Consider the following 24,320-nt stretch of genomic DNA (forward strand, 5'->3'; position numbering starts at 1 on the left):
TGTCTGATAAAAGTTCTGCTTTGTTTGAGCTGAGCTCAGGAGAGAAAGTTAGGAGAAACAAATTGAAGCAGACAGCTAGAGCTAAGTTTCTATGGAAACCAGCAATGCCATCTCTTCACTGGCTGTTAGACTGGATGGTGTGTTTAGTAATCTGAGCTAAGAACAACTGAGCATGCCCACAAGCCAGAAGACTAGCAAGTTCCTGAGGGAGGGGGCCGAGTGGGTTACAGGAGGAAATGTAAATCTAAGTGATTAAGGAGATGTTGCAACCTTACTGTTAACCTCTGGACAACCAAGAGGCTGTTTACTGATTACATTTTTGAGTGGGGTTTACATGTCCTTTAAAGAAAAACTAAAGCTTAACTAGGGAAGTGGGGCAGAAATGTTGTATATTCGGTTGTGGGCTTCTGTACCAGCCCAACGCAACCACAGCCCTTTAGCAGGGAAGATCTGTGCCTCCAAAGATACCCCAGCAGCTCCCCATCTTCTTTTCTGCTGATTCTCTGCACATTCTCTGTACTGCTGTCACTTACTGAGCTTAGGGACCAAAACACAATATACTGTATATACAGAATGTAACAATATAAGGCTGATTAGTAATAAATTCAGAATATTAGTACACAACAGCTCTGAAACCAGTACAATTAGCATCAGAATAAAATAGCAAGCCCTGTAGCATCAGCCTCTGTGACAGGCAGCTGCCCAGAGCACACTGAGCATGTGAGTGTCACTGACACTTCTAATAGTATTCAAGGTGGGAAGCTTCTGTGACAACTTTGGATCATTACTACTGTAGAGATAGTTAACCTTTAGGCTGGTGCAATAAGTTATAGTATAGTAGTATAGTATATACAATATTGCATTTCTAGCGATATTGATTTTTAGGGTTTACTTTTTCTTGAAAGCTAATGACTCTCCAAGAAATCTCCCCAAAATGCTTTCCTACCAACAATAAAGTAATTTACCAGTGGGAAAAAATATGCAGCACTTTGTTTTCCGAAGTCTCCCAAACTTTTCTGGCCCAGCAGAATTGTTTTGCCAACCATATGGATTTATACAGCTCAGTTTTGATCAAATACAAGATAGTGCTTTATTATTACAGAGAAAGGGGAAATCATTTTTAAAAATTAGAATTATTTGCTGAAAATGGACTAAAAAATGGGAGATAGCCTTCCCATAATAGATCCCACACCTGCAAAAGAGTAGAACGCAGGTTCTGATCACTGTTACTTTCTACAGAAGAGCATATAACATGCAGAAGAGACTGCCCTATAGACTGCTCTATAGCAAACCGGACAAGCAGGCCCCAGTTTGTGGCAAAGCCACAAAGGCCTGGGCCTAGGGTGGCACAAATTTAGGGGCGGCAAGCCTCCCAGCCACAATAAAATTTTGACATCTTGCTCCCATACGGAGCAATGGGGACTTCTCCCCACTGCTCCGTATAGGAGTTTAAATGCCCACACATGCGTGCTTGTGGCGGCAGGGGAAGATGTTTGTTCGCACATGCATGCGGGGGGGTGGGGGATGCATGAATGGGGGGTAAAAACCGCATAACAATTTTTTTATGCGCGTAATTTTTTTGGCGCGCGCAACAATATTAGGGCACACAATGAATTTTCCTGTCTGTTTCGAGAAAAAATCCTCCAGTTATAAAACATGTGACTACTTCAGCCCACAATTACATATTTCAGTCTTATTCTTTTTGATCTGAGGGGTATATTCATATACAATTCTTCCTAGCAGTCAGAAAGACAGTCACTATAGTGATGATGAACTCATTGGCAGTCCAGATGTGTCTTTTCACCCTCTTTAAAAATTCCACCCTGTAATTCAAGTGCAACTAATCAGCATTCTGTTATTAGGCTGTTGTCAGCTTTTTGAAGGGCAATGTTTTCTAGACAGTGTTGAAACAAAATATTGATTCCAAACCTTGAAATTATATCATACAATACTTTAGAAGTGATTGTTTAACTGTTGAAACTGTTATATGTTGTAGGTTTGATGTGGATTTAACAGAACTTCATAGCTGGATGACACGCTCTGAAGCAGTATTGCAAAGCTCTGAATTTGCTGTTTATCGGAAAGAAGGAGACCTTACCGACCTCACCAAGAAAGTTAAAGTAAGCTCTTCTATTATTGAGATTTCAGGTGTATTAAAAGCTATTAACTATATAGCTTTAATATTAATATGCATCTTGTTTGGTGATGAGTGAATTGTGTGATTCGTGAAATGCAGAAAAAGATGTGCATAAAAAAATTGTCCAAAAAATTGCGCTCGTGACAATTTTTTTTGACGTGCAAAATTTCCGCAGCACATTTTTTCACTCGTTTTGCCACAAATCCATGTCTGGCGAATAATTCCACTCACCGCTACTCTTGGTAGACAAAATAAGGTAAATAATTATATAATATATAGGTAACAGGTAATGGGTTTTATATTACATATAGGTAACATTGAAAAATTACAACTAAAGATTAGCAAGATCATCTTCTGCACCAGTTGTAACATTTAATAAATTCTTCAAAGAGAATTAAAAAAAAGCAAGTATTACATCAATACCCTACCATCAATCAACCCATATAAATACAACCTGGATTCCAAAAAAGTTGGGACACTAAACAAATTGTGAATAAAAACTGAACGCAATGATGTGGAGGTGCCAACTTCTAATATTTTATTCAGAATAAAACATAAATCACAGAACAAAAGTTTAAACTGAGAAAATGTACCATTTTAAGGGAAAAATATGTTGATTCAGAATTTCATGGTGTCAACAAATCCCAAAAAAGTTGAGACAAGGCCATTTTCACCACTGTGTGGCATCTCCCCTTCTTCTTACAACACTCAACAGACGTCTGGGGACCGAGGAGACCAGTTTCTCAAGTTTAGGAATAGGAATGCTTTCCCATTCTTGTCTAATACAGGCCTCTAACTGTTCAATCGTCTTGGGCCTTCTTTGTCGCACCTTCCTCTTTATGATGCACCAAATGTTCTCTATAGGTGAAAGATCTGGACTGCAGACTGGCCATTTCAGTACCCGGATCCTTCTCCTACGCAGCCATGATGTTGTGATTGATGCAGAATGTGGTCTGGCATTATCTTGTTGAAAAATGCAGGGTCTTCCCTGAAAGAGATGATGTCTGGATGGGAGCAAATGTTGTTCTAGAACCTGAATATATTTTTCTGCATTGATGCTGCCTTTTCAGACATGCAAGCTGCCCATGCCACACGCACTCATGCAACCCCATACCATCAGAGATGCAGGCTTCTGAACTGAGCATTGATAACAACTTGGGTTGTCCTTGTCCTCTTTGGTCCTGATGACATGGCGTCCCAGATTTCCAAAAAGAACTTCGAATCGTGGCTCGTCTGACCACAGAACAGTCTTCCATTTTGCCACACTCCATTTTAAATGATCCCTGGCCCAGTGAAAACGCCTGAGCTTGTGGATCTTGCTTAGAAATGGCTTCTTCTTTGCACTGTAGAGTTTCAGCTGGCAACGGCGGATGGCACGGTGGATTGTGTTCACTGACAATGGTTTCTGGAAGTATTCCTGAGCCCATTCTGTGATTTCCTTTACAGTAGCATTCCTGTTTGTGGTGCAGTGTCGTTTAAGGGCCCGGAGATCACGGGCATCCGGTATGGTTTTACGGCCTTGACCCTTACGCACAGAGATTGTTCCAGATTCTCTGAATCTTCGGATGATGTTATGCACAGTTGATGATGATAGATGCAAAATCTATCTAGCTGGGTAACACCTTTCTGATATTGCTCCACTATCTTTCTGCGCAACATTGTGGGAATTGGTGATCCTCTACCCATCTTGGCTTCTGAGGGACACTGCCACTCTGAGAAGCTCTTTTTATACCCAATCATGTTGCCAATTGACCTAATTAGTGTTATTTGGTCTTCCAGCTCAAATTTACTTTTTCCAGCCTCCTATTGCTACTTGTCCCAACTTTTTGGGGATTTGTTGACACCATGAAATTTTGAATCAACATATTTTTCCCTTAAAATGGTAGATTTTCTCAGTTTAAACTTTTGTTCCGTGATTTATGTTCTATTCTGAATAAAATATTAGAAGTTGGCACCTCCACATCATTGCGTTCAGTTTTTATTGACAATTTGTTTAGTGTCCTAACTTTTTTGGAATCCGGTTTGTATACTTGGCATGAGAAAAAGAAAAAAAACTTAACATAACAATGGCCATGGACTAAATTGCATTTAGCAGAAGAAAAAAAAACCACCCATTAACTCAATGAACTAGTGCAGTGTCGGACTGGCCCACCAGGATACCAGGAAAACTCCCGGTGGGCCCAGGTGGGCCCTCCTGCTCCTGACCATTTGGCCTGTTTCATGCTTATTACCCATTTCTGAATGGGAACAAAGAGGAGAAATAGATGCTAGCATGTAAATAAAAGAGACTTGGAGAATAAAGTGGGAAAGGAGGAAAATTAGTTTGGAGAGTGGGCCCATGGTCTAAGGTTTTCTGGTGGACCCCTGGGGTCCCAGTCCGACACTGGGGGTGTGGGGCCCCTGTGGTGGCTTCCCCGGTGGGCCCTGCACCCCCCAGTCCGACTCTGACTTAGTGTGAGCAAAAAAATCCCATTGACTCCAATGTTTTGTCGGGGATTGGGCAAATTGATCCTTTTTTTGAATGATTCAGCTAAATCTTAGTGCCTGGTTCAACCAAATTAGATTGTTGTTCGATTTGTTCCCTGCAGTTTGCATATGCAAATTTTGGTTTGGTTCAGGAGTCATTTTGTGGTTAATTATATATTCAGTTGAATCCTAAAATTTTAAATTCTGTGCAGTTCAATAGTCAGTCAAGCTCTGTAATGTATTATTTAGATTTCAGGGTTTTTTCTGTCAATGCTGACAAAAGGATAAAATAATAAAAAAAAATAATAGTTCTCAGTGTGTTCAGAATCGTTTGACTTTTAATATTGTGATTGTTGGCAAACATTTCAAATTTTGACATTGTGATGCAAAATATTAAGTAAAACGTATACAAAACACCAAGTACCCAACACTGCACTGTACAAAAACATGCAGTCATGGTAAATTATTATCTCAGAATTACAATACTGCATGTTATGCTGGTGTACCCTAAAGCTGGATGTTCTGATTTCCACTTCACATGAGCCTTAATATTTCTTAAAAAGCAACTGAGATCTCTTACTGCTGTGTATGAATGGTTTTGTTTTTCTATTAAATATAAATGTTCATTGTTATCTTGCAGGCCATAGAGAAAGAAAAACCTGATAAGCACAGGAAACTGCAGGATGCAAATCGAAATACCCAAGCCTTGGTGGAACAGATGTTAAGTGGTAATATTTTATGTCTCATTTAAATTTAAATTTTAGGAAATTTAAATTAAAAAATTAGGAAATAATTATCAATCTATCTATCATCTATCATCTATTTATCTATCTATGTTTACAGCTTACTACTGTAATAAAACAAAGGTAGGTAATTAGAAATAGTATACAGGCAATATTCCCTCTATCTTTTGAGCCAAGAATGCTAATCATAATTATGTTTGAAAGAAAAAGTATAACGTATATCTTGGTTTTGAGCTTTTAAGTTTCTTTAAATATTCTTAAATACTTATTCACATGCAATTTTGCTTTCACACAAGCAAAACTATTTTGTACCCACATACTGCTTTCATATACTGAATGTGAAAAGCCATTTTTTTTTGGGGGGGGGTAAGTTTTTTTCTGAGTAATCACATACTGACTCACAATTTACTAACAGTGTTTATGGGGGAAAGAAACATAAATAGAAATGTAGTATAGGGACCCATAGGGTTAACAATCTCTATGGCTTTATTCCCTACCACTTCCTAGTTTGTTGTTACTATGCAGAATTACGTTACCTCTTTTGCTATTTACATATGTGCATTTATTGGCCCTTAGGCCCCAGCACACTGTAATATAGTGTCATGCAGGAGGTGGGCACCTTCCTCTTTCCAACAGGAGGTTGGTAGACCCTGCCAGTGACCCTTCAGGACCCTGGGCGCCTGCAGGTGCCTTATTTACACCACTGAATAAAATGACTAGTTATTGGGCCCCTCAAAGAATTCATTGCCCCCCTATAAACTTTAGGAACAGGATATTTTGCCTTAACATATATTGCAGCTGTTTATCAGTCATAATCCCACTGGCCTCCCTATTCTTCCTGGCCCCAGCAGTTGCTGGCTCTATTTCCTCTATAGTTACACCCCTGCTTTTCAGTAAAATGATATGTGATGTTTTATCAAAGTAGCTGTGATTGGAAAAAAAAACAAAGTATCCATCAAGTTTAACGTTTTTGTCCCAGTAAAGCCTATTTAATTGCGAGTTGATTTTTTGTGCAGCACATAAAAGGGGCATGGCAAAATTTTCAGTACTATGCACTTGTGTTTATGGGAAGGGTCCAGACAAATAATTTGCACGGAGCCCCAAGATTTCTGATAGTGACTTGCCTTGCCCCCTGATGGTCTGTACCTAATGCAAGATTTGACTATCTAGTGTAAGATGCAGACCACAGCCAGACTGGAAGATGAAGTTCTGCCTGAATTACCACTAGGGGGCATGATATTGAACCTCTTAATGCTCTGCAATTCTTCCCCATAAGTCTGTCATAAATAAATTATCTATCTATCTATCTATCTATCTATCTATCTATCTATCTATCTATCTATCATCTATCTATCATTTTTGTCCATCCACCCATCTATTCTAAATTAAATTGTGTGGTGTAGCTTAGCAACAGCTGGAAATGCACATGCTATAAATACCAAAGATGTAAAATATTATCAAAAATTACAATGAAGGCAAAGTAAATTTAATTTATCCAAGTCAATCAGAGCATTATTTACTTGGTACAATATGCATCTCTTAACAATTAACCTAATTTGATACAGTACTTAAATATCTTAGCTGCATGAATATGCATTATTTTATAAATAAGTTGCCTGTAAAATGAATGTTTAATGAACCCAGTATAATTAGATACTCAAAGGTAAACACTGTTTTCATTCTGCTTCTCTTTTAGGTGTCATTAAATACATTCTTCTATGACTGGCAGCATAAAATTTCTTACAACATTACAATTTTTTCTCCAGTTTTTCTGGTTAATGATAAGCACTCTTGACAGGTTTGCCTGTTAAAGTGTCAGTTCTAATGTACTTGCATGAAAAGTATGATTAAGGAATATTTATGCCCAATATATTATGCAATTTAATGCTGCATACACAAGACAGTAAAATGAATGGATGCACTTTAGATAATGACCCATGTCCTTTGGGAAAATTGTGTTTATCAATTCAATAATTCAGCAACAGTTCGGAATGCATAATGTAATTGGATTATAGTTGTTTATGTCTTTACTTATTGTTTAATATGCCATTGTAGGTTTCAGGCTTTCACACCTGAATGGTAGCCCAACTGTTGCCATACTTTATAGACTTCATTTGTTTACACAACATCATTGCTCTCAAAACAAAGCTAATTTATATCTGTGTCATGCATATTGGCAAACACAAACTGTTTTTAAAAATGACATAAAGATTACAGTTTCAATGATCATCTATAAAGCAGAATTTCACACTATGTTTAACCAGCCTCACAAGAGCCAGATGATCTGTTGTCCCAAGGGAAAGAAGGGTCAGATATTAATGCAAGCTGTCCAAATTGCAACATTCAGATTGTACTGTGGCCCGTGAATGTTTGGGTCAGCAGATGAACCTATGTGCGGTTGGATTTTACAGTACAATGCTTAGAACTAACTTTTTAGATGTTTGCCTAAAAATATGTAGATTTGCCAAGTTTATTCATTAATTGGGTTGAAAGCATGCATTAATAGAACTTAGATTATGGAGATCTTGTCATGTTTTACACATTTCCTATGAGTTGTAATTTCCTGACAAGGAACGTTAACATCATCGTGCAACACGTATTGTTATAATTACTCTGTTTTGAACGCAAAGAGACATTTGAGGGTATTTGACCAATGGCTGAGTAGCTTAGATAGATACAATATAAAGGGAATTTTCGTGGTTTTCAGTAATGTGGAGCACCCATAGTATAGTATTATGGTAAATATATGTATATATATATATATATATATATATATATATATATAAAATGGAGTCTGCTGGCACTCACGAAACCGATAGTTAATGTTGCCTGGGTGCAAAGTTCAGAAAGAAGTATATATATATAAAGTACAAAAGAACTGTCTTATTACATAAAAAAGTGAGTAAAAAAGAAGAAAGAATTGTTTTTTTTTTTTTTTTTAAATAGACTGCATAAAGCATTTCTGAATAAAATATACCATATTTTCTTTATTTTCTATATTTAAGGCACTAACCCATCTTGTATAGGCTATTATGTCTACTCTTTTAATCTGTAATGCTTTGGAAGTGATTGCTTATGCATCCTACCAGACATTTGCGATGAACTTAAAGTATTCTGTGACCATTATGCACAAAATAAGCACAACATTCACTAGTAATATGTCAATGTTAGATAACTTCAGGGCCTGTATCCTCATACCTCATTGAAATTCTAAGTCTGAATAAGCCATTTTCTCTATATTGATTTTTGACTAGATTCTGCAACTTGCACTTCAAGAGCTGATAGGGTCATCTTTTGAGCAGCTTTGTTTTATATCCATATATACTGTATTTGGTGGAGCATTGCTTATGGTGATGTCACAAAAATGTTTTTTTTTAAATTGTATGGCTGGGATATCAGAAGTGTAAGGGTGTAATTTGATAAAAGTTGCAACATTTCCATTTACTTATAGCAACCAGTCAGCTTGCTGTAAGTGAATAGCTGGTCACCTGTTTAAAGGAAGCAGCTGATTGGTTGTTATGGGTTCTTATGTGAAGGCATACTTTACACTTTGATTACGTTCCATAGAAAGGTTGTTATTCTTACCTGAGTGTTGTATAAGTTAAAATAACGTGGTAATATAGAAATTATAGCCACTTTACAAATGAATAGCTTGGACTGTAATTTTGTAGATGCACCGTTATTTCACCAACAACTGGACCATGATGTGTAGAGTTGGAATAATTTATCAATGGTTGTATTGTAAAAAGGATTCAATTGTCTATTGTCATTTATAGAAAAATATAGAATATAAAGACATTTTTATAATCGCTGTACATTTTATTTGTATTTTTCCCTAGATGGTGTAAATGCAGACAGTATCAAACAGTCCTCTCAACATTTGAATAGCCGCTGGACAGAATTCTGCCAGTTACTGAGTGAAAGAATATCCTGGTTGGAATATCAAAACAGTATCCTTGCCTTTTATTCACAGTTGCAGCAGCTTGAACAGAAAGTAATTAGTGCAGAAAACTGGCTAAAAGCACAAACCCAACCAACCTCAGAAACAGTCAAAATGCATCTAGCAAAGTGCAAGGTAAGAAAAGCTACTATATGCCACTGTGTAACCTTGTTTTATGGATCTTGCAAAGGTCAGAGCGGTAAAAGAAGGTCATTCCCATGTCTAGAGTCTATAGTAATAGCTTAAACCACAGGAGCTATGTGGCACAGTGACTTGGAAAACCACAGGCGGTAGGTATATCTCTTCCATAATGCTCTATTGGACATCACAGATAAGCAGAATAAAGGAGGCTATGTCCAATTAGGCTGGTGGGACCTGTAATTGACGAGTCACTACCTGAGAAAAGGGTTTTTATGTGTTTTTTTTTATAAAAACGTCACAAGAACGAATTAACATAACTCAGACCGACATGCCGGCCAATAATTTCGACTTACAACCAAAATTCCCCCCCCCCCCCGCCAGTCCACTGGCCAAATGTCCCAATGAAGAACCTGACAAATGGACAAAAGCAGTCTCAGTCCTAGGAAGAGTCTATGCCTTTGCCATGAATTTCTGGAAGAGGACGATGGAAAATCAAAACTATTTACTGTACATCCATAGGAATTTGTTGCTCCCGGTGGTCTGAAGCAGTCTAATAACAATGTTAAAACTCCTAGAAAACCTCGGAGAAACATATTGTTACCTGAACTATAGCCCCATGGTGATCCCAGTTGAGACCACAAATAACCAGCATGCCAGGCAACAGCTTACAGGATAAAGGCAGCTAATGTGTGCTCTAGTATCATGGCACTGGGATGCACAGCTTGGCCAACTCACTAACAATTGAGTGGCTGGGGGTATGCTCGGTGGCCAGAAAGCAGGAGCGTGAGAAGTTTGGTTGTGCAATTAACAAATTCTTTGGTCTGAAATAAATAGTTGTAAAAGTGGCAGAGGCACTTTGCAAAACAGGTTGCTACCACAGACCAGTCTCTTCTGGCATAGGAAGAATTAACCTGAATCTGAAACCTGCTGTGAATAAAACACCACTACAAAATACATTGAGGTCATTTCTCTACACTGGGAAAATTTGCCCTTGGGAAGTAACTCATGGCAACCAAATTTCTGCATTCCTTATTCTATCTGCCGCTTGCTGAAAAAATAATTGATTGCTATGGGTAACTGCCCATGGGCAAATTTGCCCACTGTTAATAAATGAGCCTCACTGAGCCTTTAGGCTTGTTTAGTAAGTATGGTATGTACAAAATGGCATTTCTGGGCAAATTTCTATTTGGAGTTTATTTTTCTTTAAATTAAATCAGTAGTTCCATAGGTGCTTATAAATCTTGATATAATGTTACTTATAACTCGACTGTGTATTGTGGTTCTTCATCTTATTTATGGTTCTTTTGGGTGTTCCCTAAAGAGTCTCTGTACTCAAAACACCCATCTTGTTTACATCCCCAGCCCAATGCCACCCATATTACTGCTTCAGAAGGAATTATAAATAAATGGAGAACCTCTTATGCATATGTCACGTTTCAGCTGAACCTGTATGGAAGAATTAAAGTTGTAATTGTGAGATATGCTAGAGCACTCAAACCCAATTTTAGCTTAGAGTGATTGCAATCACTGAATATTTAAATCGCCTTGTCTGCGCAACATGACAAATGTTTTGGGCAGATTAATTATCAACTAACATTTGGGTATACATGAATCAGTGTAAAAAAATGCAAGGTTTTAGGTGGCAAGCTTTTTATTTTGTGAAAAAATAATCCAGCACAAGGGGAAAAAAAAGTAACCAATGCAAGAAAAATCGATCCTGCTAAAAAACTCACTCATTGCTGTATAATAAATCTGTCCCTAGGTGTAGTGATTGTAAGAATAATAACATCTAGCCAAATACAGCCTCACGTAAAACATCTTACAGTTTTGTTTCTTTCTTTTTAAACTAATGCTCCTCAGTCGAAACAAAAAGTTAGAAAGGTTATTTCCTATGGAGGTTATTGCAACCATGGTTTCATATGTCTGTAACCTTGTAACTTATTGGTAAGATAACTTTGGCAGAAAAGCTAATGTTATAAAACTCGAAAAACTGTATGCTGGCCATAAAATATATTTTACTCACAACCATATTACTTAAAATTTTTTTGTTTTTGCCGAAGTTCCAGAGCAATGCTTTTTATAGCTGATCCCTCAATGAGCTATGTTTTTGTTATACAGGTATGGGATCCCTTATCCGGAAACCCGTTATCCAGAAAGCTCCGAATTACGGAATGCCCGTCTCCCATAGACTCCATTTTAATCAAATAATTCAGAATTTTAAAACTGATTGCCTTTTTCTCTGTAGTAATAAAACAGTACCTTGTAATTGATCCCAACTAAGATATAAATAATCCTTATTGGATGCAAAACAATCCCATAGGGTTTAATTAATGTTTTATTGATTCTTTAGTAGACTTAAGGTATGGAGATCCAAATTACGGAAAGACCCCTTATCTGGAATGCCCTTGGTCCCGAGCATTCTGGATAACGGGTCCTATACCTGTAATACAAAAATTTGTTCAGATTACTATCATTTCTATGTCCAAGTGATTCTAGTGAACACACTCAAGTTCCTTGTGTCTATGGAGAAACATTTCATATTATACGTGATAATGACACCCATCTAACAACTGCCCTCTCCCCCTGTATAAAATAAAAGGGATGGGAGGCTGCCTATAGAACAAGGGGATCAGCCCTTAAGGTCACTAAAATAGACAAAAAAAATGTTTCCAAATTATCCAAAGAAATTAGTCACCTTGCTTTGTATATGTATTCTAGTTTCATTTCCCAGTTGCAAGAGACCCTCTCTGTCCTTTTGATACCCCTTATTACAATTTCAAGCCCTTAAATAAGCCATAGCTATAACCTAATCTATGTGTCGAAGCCATAACTGAAAATATGATAACATAACACATGCAAACAGCACACTGACACCTCATCACATATTCCTGTGCTTCTGTTGCCAGTTTCACTGAGCAAAACAGTTTTTCATCCTGCAGCAATAGAGGCTAAACAATGAAGCATGCTCGCGTGAGCTGTATTTTATTGAAATAGACAAAATAATGGCTCTAAAGATCAGCTGTATCTGGAGAAGGTTTTATTACATGAAGTAAACTTAAATTTATAGTACATTTCATGAACTTCATGATCAGTGGCACTGATCCAGTCAAGAAAACTTATTGGTAAGATAACTTTGGCAGAAAATCTAATGTTATAAAACTCGAAAAACTGTATGCTGGCCATAAAATATATTTTACTCACAACTATATTACTTACAATTTTTTTGTTTTTGCCAAAGTTTCAGTGTGTAGGTTGTTACAAACCTCTGCCAATAGCTTCACACCCTTATTTATTTTTGGAATTTGCAATTAAAGATGTGTTTAATTAATATGTAAAACTCCATTTCCCAAACTGTAATAGTGAAAATTACACAAAATTTTCTACAAATACTTGTGCAACACTACTGCACTTTTTGTCATGTTTTATCTTCCAAATCTATAGCACTGTTTAGTCTCATACAAAAAAATGACCACCATTTGCATATTTAATTAATATCTTAAGATATTAATTAATAAATCAACAGAATCTGCAAATAAATTCTGTATTTAAATGGAAAAAAATGTCAGTAAGGTTCTAGGGATGCAAAAATGTGGTGTCTGTGCAATGGAATCCTCGTATCTTTGCCTGTCATAGTCAAACAGTAAATACAGGTGTTGTGCCTTGGATGCCCCCTAGCTTGTACGCCTAAAGGACACATTGGAGGGCATAAAGAGTATACTTAAATGCAACTCCAGGTTGCCCCCTCATGAATACAGTGCTGCTAAATGCAGGCAATGCTATATTCATGAGAAATGTTTTGGAAAACTGAAAAAGTAAAATGCACCAGCATGGTGGCTCAGTGAGTAGCATTTCTGCCTTTCAATGCTGGGGTTCTGAGTTTAATCCCAGGCAGGGCACTATCTGCAAGGAGTCTGTATATTCTCCCCATGTCTGCGTGGGTTTTCTCTGGGTTCTTCGGTTTCCTCCCACACTCCAAAAATATATGGGTAGGTTAATTGGCTTCTGACTCAGTTGACCGTAATGTATGTGAATGTGATAAGGAACTTAGATCATAAACTCCTCTGATGTGAATAATGCATAATCTCTGTAAAGTGCTGCAGAAATGTGTCAGTGCTATAGAAATAAAATAATACTGTTTTTTCATTAAAAAAAAAAAAAAAGCTCCCGTACCAATTTCTTCCACACATGGTGGTGACTTTGCCATCTATATTATACCATCTAGATTAGACCCTTAAATATGGATAAACTCTTACACAATGAATCTCATTTGTAATAATTATTGTGCCAGAATGTAATATTTTTACGTCTATTTTTAGTGTCAATGTACCTTTTTAGAAGTAAGTATATCATTTGATAAACTGAGAAGCTATGCAACTTTCATACAGACCTAACAGAAACAGCAGAATCAGGCCTCTTACAATTTATGAATCTATAAAATGCAGTCTACACAAACTCCCTTTGTAGCCATTTCAATTAAGATTTGTGGTACACTATGCCTGGCTAAAAACTAATGTTGCACAAGAGGCATTTTTCAGTAATTTATATTCTATATTGTTGGATAAAGGAACAATATGTATGACAGAGAAGAGATTGGCCCTCTGGTACTTGTTACTGTATTAAATGTGGCAGCCTGGGCTCTTGTAGGACCATTAAGTTTCAACACCTTTAAAAGACTTAAGGGCTTCCCAGTAAAGGGACTAAAAGTGTGTATGTATTTAAGAACACATCCTAATGCTGAAAATAGTTAAGCTTTTAGCACATAATGTTTAAATATGGTCTTCAGTCAGTTTACATGTACTTATTTTGCTTTTTAACATCTTTAACTGTTTAAACATTTCCAAACTAAATTAGCAATTATCATTTGTTGGTCATTAACTCTATATTATAACTGTGGGCTTCAGAAGTACTTTTGTTGCAAAAACATGATTACAGTATACTTTGAGCTTTTCTTATTCCTCTAGACCAGTGCAAACATGTTTACCAGCATGACAAGGAACAAAAACATATTCAGTGACAAGCAAAACTTTCCCATAGATGTTATTATAAAAAAAATTATTCTAGAGTGAAAAAGAATTTCTGCTTCTTTTAAAATCAGTAATTTTACAGAATGAGAGAGAACTTGCTACAGTTATGGGACCTTTTACCCAGAATGCATGGCACCTGAGGTTTTCTGGATAAGGGATTTTTTTTTTGTTATTTGGAGCATTGTACTTTAAAGAATTGTTTTTTCTTAATTGTATAATTAATGATATGTCCCCTAAATTAAGTACAAGGTACTGTGTTATTATTACAGAGAATTATTATATTATAGAATTATAGAATATTATAGAGAAAAAGGAAATCATTTTTAAAAATGTTAATTATTTTCTTAAAATGTGAGATGACTTCCTATAATTCGGAACTTTCTGGATAATGGGTGCCATATCTGTTTCCATAAGTTATAGCAGCTCATAGTGCCTCATAACAGACAAGCAGTATTATTAGAGAAAAACACCCTGAGGGAAATACGGAAAATCTTTTAGTAACTTACGGGAAAACGTCCACTTTGTGTGAATGTGTGTGAAAATCACATACAATTTTACTGTAGTTATTAGCACTTTCCTGACGGCAAGGAAAGCTTTTCTTGTTAAATAGGAAAGGTGTTTTTAACCATTATTTCTCCCTGGTAAAATAAATAAATGATGGAGATCCTGGCTGATACTGCGTGAACTTTTTATCGCTATATGATTGTGCTGACACTGTGTTGAGTTTTCATTTTAGGTAAAACCTAGTTTCAGAACCATTAGAGATGAAACTGATTTTTGTGTATCTTCATTCTGACAAATCAGAAGAGATTTTGCATACTTTGTGATCTTTCTATGTGATATATGGTTATCAGCCACTTTTCCCTGAATTTACCTAAATCATCCTTTTAAATTGATAAACAAATGGAATCAACATGGTATTTGTATTTCCATTAGAGATGAAAATGCACTGAAGGCAAAATGATCATTTACTTGTGGTCAAAATGTGAAACTAAATTTCATTTTCCATAATTGGGATTAATAAAGTCTTTATTATGATGTTGGCTATCTGATTGTTTCACACAATTTAACACGTTCTTGTCATCTGCAAAACAGGATGAAGTTGCCCGTCTGTCAGCTCTTAAACCTGAAATTGGATCTTTGCAAGTTCAGGGAACAGAACTGAAAGAAAAAGAACAGAGGCCAATGTTTCTGGAAGCAGATGTAGCAGCTTTTGTTAATCACTATAATCAAGTTCTTTCCAGCTTACAATCTAGAGAAAAACAGCTTCAGAACAGTAAGTACCACCAACAAACATATGGAGCCATTTTTATTAAGTAATGCTAAACTATAAGAAGCCTTATGGTCTGTTCATGTGAGTAGGTTGTATGTTATATCATGATTTAACATTTGCAAAAAAGTAAAATAATTTACATAAAAAATGTGACTATGGTTATTAAGTGTACAAAAGTATGAAGCCCTTTTTATGACCTGCTGTATCCTATAAAACGTTTAGTTTGTTTTTCAAAAGGCGTCATCTAGTTTTATGTATCTGTCAGGACCATTCACCTGCATACAAAAAAATTACCTGCAGACTATGTGCTGCTCTCTGTGTGTAAACAAAGAAAAAAAGGCTTCTTGTTTATGGATAGATAGATAGATAGATAGATAGATAGATAGATAGATAGATAGATAGATAGATGATAGATAGATGATAGATAGATAGATAGATAGATAGATAGATAGATTATACTACCAGGATGATGAAGCAAAAATAATTATTTATAAGTTTTACGTGATGAAGATATTTGAAGCTGGTCACCTACAGTACGTCATAGTCATCCCCTCTGGCCAGTCTTACACTTACTTTTATCTGATTCATTAAGAATTCTACTGCTTCATTAAACATTTAACTGAGGTTTATCTGCAACTTGCTTGCTTTCAAGGTTAAAACCCCCAAATGTTTGCCCCTTTTATTGGCACCACTCGGATCACCTGACTGTAGCTGGAAAGGGTGGGAGCTACAACATGGAGCTGGCCACTGCTCCTGTATAAACTATAGCAAAAAAGGGGGAAATTGTGTTCAATACTACATTTTAAACCATTAAATGAGGCTGTGACCACAAAATTCATATACACAGCAACAAGAGGTCCTCTGCACTCACCCATGATTAATTTATGTAGGACATTATGTGCAGTAAGCTACCAAGAAATACCTTCCCCTTTAAGCACAGTCTTTTTGCACCCCTTTTATGCTATTATATATACATATAGCAAAAGAGTGAGAGAGACAGAGGAAGAGAGAGGAAAGAGGTACCCACCATAAACAATTTCTTTACCTGGGTGCATGAACTGAGAATCAACATAAACAATGCAGCACATAACATTCACACCTCTGTGAGTTTCAGATGTCACCTTTCTGAAGAGTTACATAGTGCCATTGTGATTGGATTAGTGGAAGAGTATATATGCTGAGGACTTCCCATACCAGTCAGTTGAACTGAAGAAGCTGCTCGGATGAGTAGTGAAACGTCTTTAATGATTTCTTAACAAGTCCAGTTACTTTAGATTTACAGTATTTATACTAGATATATCAGATAGACGTTAAAGGGGTTGTTCAACTTTGTGCTAACTTTAAGTATGATGTAGAGAGTTCATTTTTTATTATTTGTATCCTTTTAGTTATTTTATTTTTTCTGCAGCTTTCCAGTTTGGAGTTTCAGCAGCTATCTGCTGCTAGGGTACAAATTACCCTAGCAACCAGGGAGTTGTTTGAATGAGAGACTGAAATATGAATAGGAGAGGGCCTGAATAGAAAGATGACTTATAAAAAGAAACAATAACAGTAAATCTGTAGCCTCACAAAGCAATAGTTTTTGGCTGCTGGAAAGAGACAAAAGAGAAAGGAAAATGTTTAAAAACCTACAAAAAAGAAATAATGAAGACCAATTAAAAAGTTACCTAGAACTGGACTTACTATAACATAGTAAATGTTAACTTAAAGGTGAACTACCCCTTTAAATACTGCTCATTCAAAAAGTTTAAATCTAAAACATAAATTGTGAATTGCAACATTGTTATTATTCTATCTATGCTATGGTTACAATAAATAATAAAACAGTTTTGGTTTTTTTTTTACAATACATCGTAATACATGGTAATAAATATACCACTATATACTACTAAATATACTACTATTCTACTCTGACAGCTACAATAATGGCAAAGTAGTCAGAGGATTAGAAGTAAAGCACATTTACTGAAGCTCATGCATTCAGTGCCAACTACTGAGTTTCTATGAGAGCTTGATGCTAAGTCATAACTGTAACATTTACTGAGGATTAAAGCCAAACACTATGGAAGTTTGTGGACAGTGAAAGCACAGTATAGTACAAAATCTTTCAAACAAAGAAACTGTTCTAGCTAGATTTATAAAATATTTATAAAAAAAAAACAAAAACATGATATTCCGTACTATTAGCAAGCAGCACATCTAGAGGCTGATTTCTCAAAATTCAAGAAAAGATGCAACAAAATGCAAGCAACTTATAAAATTTTTTTCTTTGAATGCTAGCTTATTTATTAAAAAATTCAATAAAGTTTGAATATTTTTAATTAAAAAAGTTGCACCTCAGTGAGAATCATTTTCAGTGAGGCTGAAAATCTTGAATGTTTTAATGAACTGAAAAATAAAAAAAAAATAATGTTACTTGAGACAGTTTCCTTCAACTTCTATAGAACCTCGCCAGCTTTTACTTGTCATTGTTTTTCTGGAGAAAAGACGCTAACTCGATTTTTGATAAATCCCCTAACCTCACCTGCCTTAATATAGCAGCTTTTCTGTATAACAACTCAGTATCATCAGCTCTTGACACCCTCCCTCCTCCCACCTCTCCCAACACTTGTTCTGTTAAACCACAACATTGGCAAAACATCTCAACTCAGTAACACAGAAGATGTTCTTAATCAGCTGACACCCCTGGAAAAAGCCACAAACAAATCCCAAATTTCTCCACTTCTGTTCTATGCTGTCCTGCTGCAGGCGATTTCTCTTAACAGCTTAACAATAGTGATGAGCGAATTTTTTCAGCAGGCATGGATTCGCAGCGATATGGCGCGAAAAAATTCGCTGCACGGAATTTTTTTTGTAGCGTGTCAAATTTGGTGCGGTTGTGTCAAAAAAGGGCTTGGTGGCGTAAAAACGCGTAGTAGCGTAAAAAAGCACGGGCGACAAAAAAATAGATGCAGGCAACAAAAAAGACGCGGGCGACAAAAAAATCACGCGACACATGCGTTTCGCAAATTTTTCCGTTTTGTGAATTTTCATGCCGTTTGAAGCGAAACGGAACAGATTTCCTCATCACTACTTAACAATTGTACTTTTCCTCTTTCCTCCCATTTCTTTAAACCCTAAGGGGGAAGACACACGAAGCTATGAGTAGCAGCTACTTGTCATGGCTACAGAAATAGACAATGCTGATCATTTACTGATAACTCTCTATGGGGCTGATTTACTAACCCACGAATCCGACCCGAATTGGAAAAGTTCCGACTTGAAAACGAACATTTTGCGACTTTTTCGTATGTTTTGCGATTTTTTTGGATTCTGTACGAATTTTTCGTTACCAATACGATTTTTGCGTAAAAACGCGAGTTTTTCGTATCCATTACGAAAGTTGCGTAAAAAGTTGCGCATTTTTCGTAGCGTTAAAACTTACGCGAAAAATGCGCAACTTTTCGCGTAAGTTTTAACGCTACGAAAAATGCGCAACTTTTTACGCAACTTTCGTAATGGATAGGAAAACTCGCGTTTTTACGCAAAAATTGTATTGGTAACGAAAAATTCGTAAAGAATCCGAAAAAATCGCAAAACATACGAAAAAATCGCAAAATACCGATCATTACGAAAAAAACGCAATCGGACTCCATTCGACCCGTTCGTGGGTAAGTAAATCAGCCCCTATATGTATGTTTTAGCAGAGGCAATTCTCAGTACTGTCTATGGCGGGGTATTTCCTGGCATTTAGTAGCCGTGACAAATATCTGCTACTAAGTAGCTCTGTGCTCCCACCTCCACAATCCAATGCTGCAACTGCTGAAGATAAATGTATGAAAAACGGACTGGCACTCCCTATCACCACCAGCAGCTTCATTTACATTAAAAGCATTCTTAGTTTATTAAATTCATACACAATTACAGTATACACAAAAAGCCTTAAAGGGAAACGAAAGTCAAAGTCACTTGGGGGTGCCAAAATGTTAGGCACCCCCAAGTGACTTTAACCGCTTACCTCGTACCCCGGGCTGGTGCCCCTGTTAGGAGAAAACAGCACCAGCCCGGGGCACCTGGAGCGCAGCGCTTCCGTCTTCCTCGCTTCCTTTTCCTGAGTGCCAGCGGTGGGCGCATGCGCAGTAGAGTGAAAAGCCGACTTTAACATTTAAGTTCGGCTTTTCACTCTACTGCGCATGCGCGCGCAGCGAATCAGGAAAAGGAAGCGCCGGCAGCTACCCCGGGCTGGTGCTGTTCCTTCCTCACAGGGGCACCAGCCCGGGGTAAAAGGTAGGCGGTCAAAGTCACTTGGGGGTGCCTAACATTTTGGCACCCCCAAGTGACTTTGACTTTATTTTTCCTTTAAGTGTTGCGTGCCGCAGGGGCAGTGTTGTTCTGGCCCACCCTTATTAATTATTAATGTCCAGGAAAACTCCCAATGGGCCCAGATGTTAGTGGACCCTCTTGCTTATAACTATTTACAGTCATTCCCTATTTTTGTATGGGAACAAGGAGGCTTGATAGATGGAAGAATAGAGTATATTATGTAGAGAAAAGAGACTAGGATTATATAGAGATTGAAAGAGGAGAGGAGGAATTAAAGATTTGAGAGTGGGCCCATGGTCCAGGGTTTTCTGTCATCTCAGTCAACACTGCACAGGGGACACTTAATCACAGGCTAAATTTTAACCCCAAAGATACTCACCATTTAAAGCGATGTAAACCAATCGTATTCTACCTAGAGTATGATTTGGACCCAAGCAACCATATAGTTGCTGGACAAACTGGAGAGCTGCTGAACAAAAAGCTAAATAAGTCAAAAACCACAAATAATAAAAAATGAAGACCAATTGGTAATTGTCTCAGAATATCACTCTCTATACCCTCTGTGAGTAATAATGATTAATATATTGCTCATCACTATCTGTGAGTTAAAAAAAAGTTAACTCACAGGTGAACAACCCTTCAACAACCCCTCTTCAAATATTCAGATTATAATAGAAAGTACAGATATAGGATTCCTTATCTAGCAACTTGATATCCAAAGAGGTCCAAATTATGAGTATTTTAAGAAAATACATTTTTAAAAAGAATTTTCTTATTCTCTGTAATTGTAAAACCGTACTTTGTACTTGTTGGTAACTAAGATCCATGAATAATCCTATTGGATTTATTTAAAGTTCACCTGTTTTAGCAGACTTGGGATGGTGATCCAAATTACAGAAAGATTCATTATCTGGAAAACCCTAGGTCTGAAGCTTTTCAGATAACAGATCTTATATGTGTACCTGTATTAAAAAAAAGGATAAAAAATGAAAACCTATTGAATTATTCAATCCCACTTCAATCCAGTGTTTGGAATAACTAAGTGGAAATTGATATAATTGGAAGTGGAAGCTAATGCAATGTCTTGAGAATGCTAGTTGTACTATATTGAATTTGTCTCTGGACTTTAGATTACATTTACAGAAGAAATTGGTATTTTGCATGACTGAAGTCATTGTTCTTTGTTCAAAGCAGGTCCTCTGAACTGTGTGATTACATGGATAACTATAAAGGCAAGCTTCAGTGATATGATTTTTTTTTTGTTGTTCCAATCCTGTTTTTCTATAAACATGGGTCTGCCCTGTACTTTTTTGTTAGTATGATAAATTATTCAGAGGCTATATTGTTCTGTATAAAAACCTTTTTTTCTGCAAAACCAGCTAAAAGGTTTAAAAAACGATTTATATGCAATAGGCTTAATATAGACTTTGTCTCACTTTCTATTTTATAATGGCTTAAGCTGAAATTATGCAGTGCTGTGCCTTGTAGTATGTGGCATACCCTTATTAATTATTAATGTCCATTCCAGACACTGTTAAGAAATCCAAAATTTGAGTTTGGATAAAGGTAACACCTAATCAAAACAGCACAGGCTTATATAATTTAAACTTTTGTTGCATTTTTTTAAATAAAGAAAATTAATACAGTGCTATTTTTATGAGCTTTGATTATGGCACATTTTATTGAGGGCATCTTGATTATCACAAGAAGGATGTGGCAGTGGAAATACCTTTCTCCTCCAGGAGCCACTTCCAATTCACTCTGTGACACAACTCACAAAGTTTTTTCCAAAAAAGTGTTTTGGCTGGCTAAAAGTTAGGCCTGATTTACATATGTCTGTCTCTTTTGGTCCCCACTTGCTGGAGGAGGTGTTGTGCTGAAGGACCTGGGGCAGAGGTAGGTCTCACTAGGTGAAGAAAGTATAAGGAATTTAAGTAATTGCTTGCTCTAGATGTAAGAGGCAGGATCAGGATAATCAATAGAGCAGCCAGGAAGGGTTAGACTAGTGATGAGCAAATTGTTTTGCCAGGCATGGATTTGCAGCAAAATTCCACATTATGCCATTGGTGAATGGTTTTGCAAAACTTCCACAAAATTTTAATGCAGAAAATTTGTGGTTGCATCAAAAAAGGCACAGTTGTGTAAAAAAAAAAGGTGCATCAAAAAAAGTTGTTTGGTTGTGTTAAAAAAGTCACGTGTGTCAAAAAGTTGCACAATATCCACATTTCACAATTTTTTCACGTATTCACAAATTTTTTCACAAAGCGAAACTGTACAGACTGACTCATCGCTAGTTAAGACCCTGCAGTCAATGATGCCAGTATACACAAGTGGTTTGGTTTAGGATTAGGAGATTCCTGCAGTTTATATTTATTTTTTCTGGGTAGTTCACCTATTTGCTTTTTTCTTCTGGAGTGCTGCTGACCAAAAGCTAAATACCGTATATACTCAAGTATAAGCCGTTCCGAATATAAGCCGAGGTACCTAATTTTAACTGAGAAAACTGAAAAAAGGTATTGACTCGAGTATAAGCCTAGGGTGGGAAATGCAGCAGCTACTGCTAAGTTTCAATAATCAAAATAAATACCAATGAAATTACATTAAATGAGGCATCAGTGGGGTATAAGTTTTTAAATATTTATTTCAAAGAAAAACAGTAAACTAGCTCTGTAAGTGGAGAAGAGGGTCAACAAAAACAATATGGTATCAACAATGATACTTTAAGAGTACTACCCACTAGCTCAATCAGCGACCAAGCTAAACACAAAGAGTTAAAAACCTTCAAAACTATGATTTATATAGAATATAAAGGGCAATGATGAAGATGAATTTGGGAGCGGGCCAGGGCACTGGAGGGTCTGGTTGCAGGTGGCCTAATTTGCACACAAAGGACAGAGGGTGCTAGTCTGGAGGGACCCATGGCACCCGACTCGAGTATAAGCCAAGGGTGACTTTTTCAGCACATTTTTGGTGCTGAAAAACTAGGCTTATACTCGAGTATATACAGCAATTAAAAAACCACACATAAAAAATGAAGCCCGTTAGCTAATTGACTTGAAATATCATTGTCTACATCATACTGAAAGTTAATTCAAAGTTAATTCAAAGGTGAACAACCAAAAGCACTTAAATTATTTGAGAGATCAAGTTTTGTTTGTGAATTCTATGAGGTTAAGTTTGTTGTGGTGATAAAGCAAGAGCATAGAAAAATATGCAAATAAAGACCTGGTTACCACCTTGCTTGCATGCTGAAATGGTATTGAAGTTCAAGCTGGCAAAAAACTTGATCATATTTTCTTGCTACAACTTTTTTTGGAAAAGAGCAATTTGGCTACATTGGAAAACTGGGCTGGAAACTGGCAATGTGGTTCAATCTTGATAAGTGCAAGGTTATGCACTTTGGTAGAAATAATATAAATGTGAGTTATACACGAAAGTGTAGTGTATTTAGGGCATCCTTAAAGAGAAAGATCTGGGGATTTTTGTGGATAACAAGCTGTGTAACCCTAGGCAGTGTCATTTAGTGGCTACTAAAGCATATAAAGTACCATCTTGCACAACAATAGAGCTTTGACATGAGAGCCTCACCTGGAGTATGCTGTGCAGTTTTGGACTCCTTAAGAAAGAGATTATTGAGCTAGACAGAATGCAGAGGTGTGCAGCTAAAAGGGAAGCAGGATTTAAGCTATGAGGGTAGACTGTCAAGGTTGGACTTGTAAGGGGACATCATTTCTATTTACAAGTACATTAGAGGAAATTATAGACAAATACCTTTAAGAGTGGCTGTGATGATTTTATAAACAAGTAGATTGTAAGCTCTTTTGGGCAGGGCCCTCTTCACCTCTTGTATCGGTTATTGATTGCTTTATATGTTACTCTGTATGTCCAATGTATGTAACCCACTTATTGTACAGCGCTGCGGAATATGTTGGCGCTTTATAAATAAATGTTAATGTAATGTAATAAAGTATTGTGCAAGGCTATTGTGATCTTAAGATCTACTGTTAGTTTAGTATGTGTATTGGTATATATAGTTTATTTATGTGAATCTTTAGATAGGCCTTTATAAATAAGTGTATACTGTATATGTGCACTGGATTTCATTTGAAGGGGCTGAACCTTTTGACATACCATCATATAGAACTACAAGCTCTTATTTATTCATATCTTATAATGAAGATGTATATCTTATAATAAAGATATAAAGGTTTAAAAACAGCAGTGTGCGCCTATGCTGATTTGAGAATGAATGTGCTAGTTTTATAGATGATTATGTGACTGAAGACTGATGTGT

At 36.6% G+C, this 24,320-nt stretch overlaps 1 protein-coding gene across 1 annotated transcript in view; it reads left to right on the forward strand.

Moving 5' to 3' along the window:
* Window positions 1-24,320, forward strand: part of dmd.3 (LOC105946662) — a 1,093,908-nt gene that overhangs the window by 408,096 nt on the left and 661,492 nt on the right. The window contains exons 18-21 of the mRNA XM_031897001.1: window positions 1,997-2,120; window positions 5,244-5,331; window positions 9,186-9,421; window positions 15,547-15,727. Of these exons, the coding sequence (XP_031752861.1) occupies window positions 1,997-2,120; window positions 5,244-5,331; window positions 9,186-9,421; window positions 15,547-15,727 (629 nt within the window). The remainder of the gene's footprint in view (window positions 1-1,996; window positions 2,121-5,243; window positions 5,332-9,185; window positions 9,422-15,546; window positions 15,728-24,320) is intronic.

Source organism: Xenopus tropicalis, chromosome 2, assembly GCF_000004195.4.
Source record: "Xenopus tropicalis strain Nigerian chromosome 2, UCB_Xtro_10.0, whole genome shotgun sequence".
NCBI classification, from domain to species: Eukaryota; Metazoa; Chordata; class Amphibia; order Anura; family Pipidae; genus Xenopus; species Xenopus tropicalis.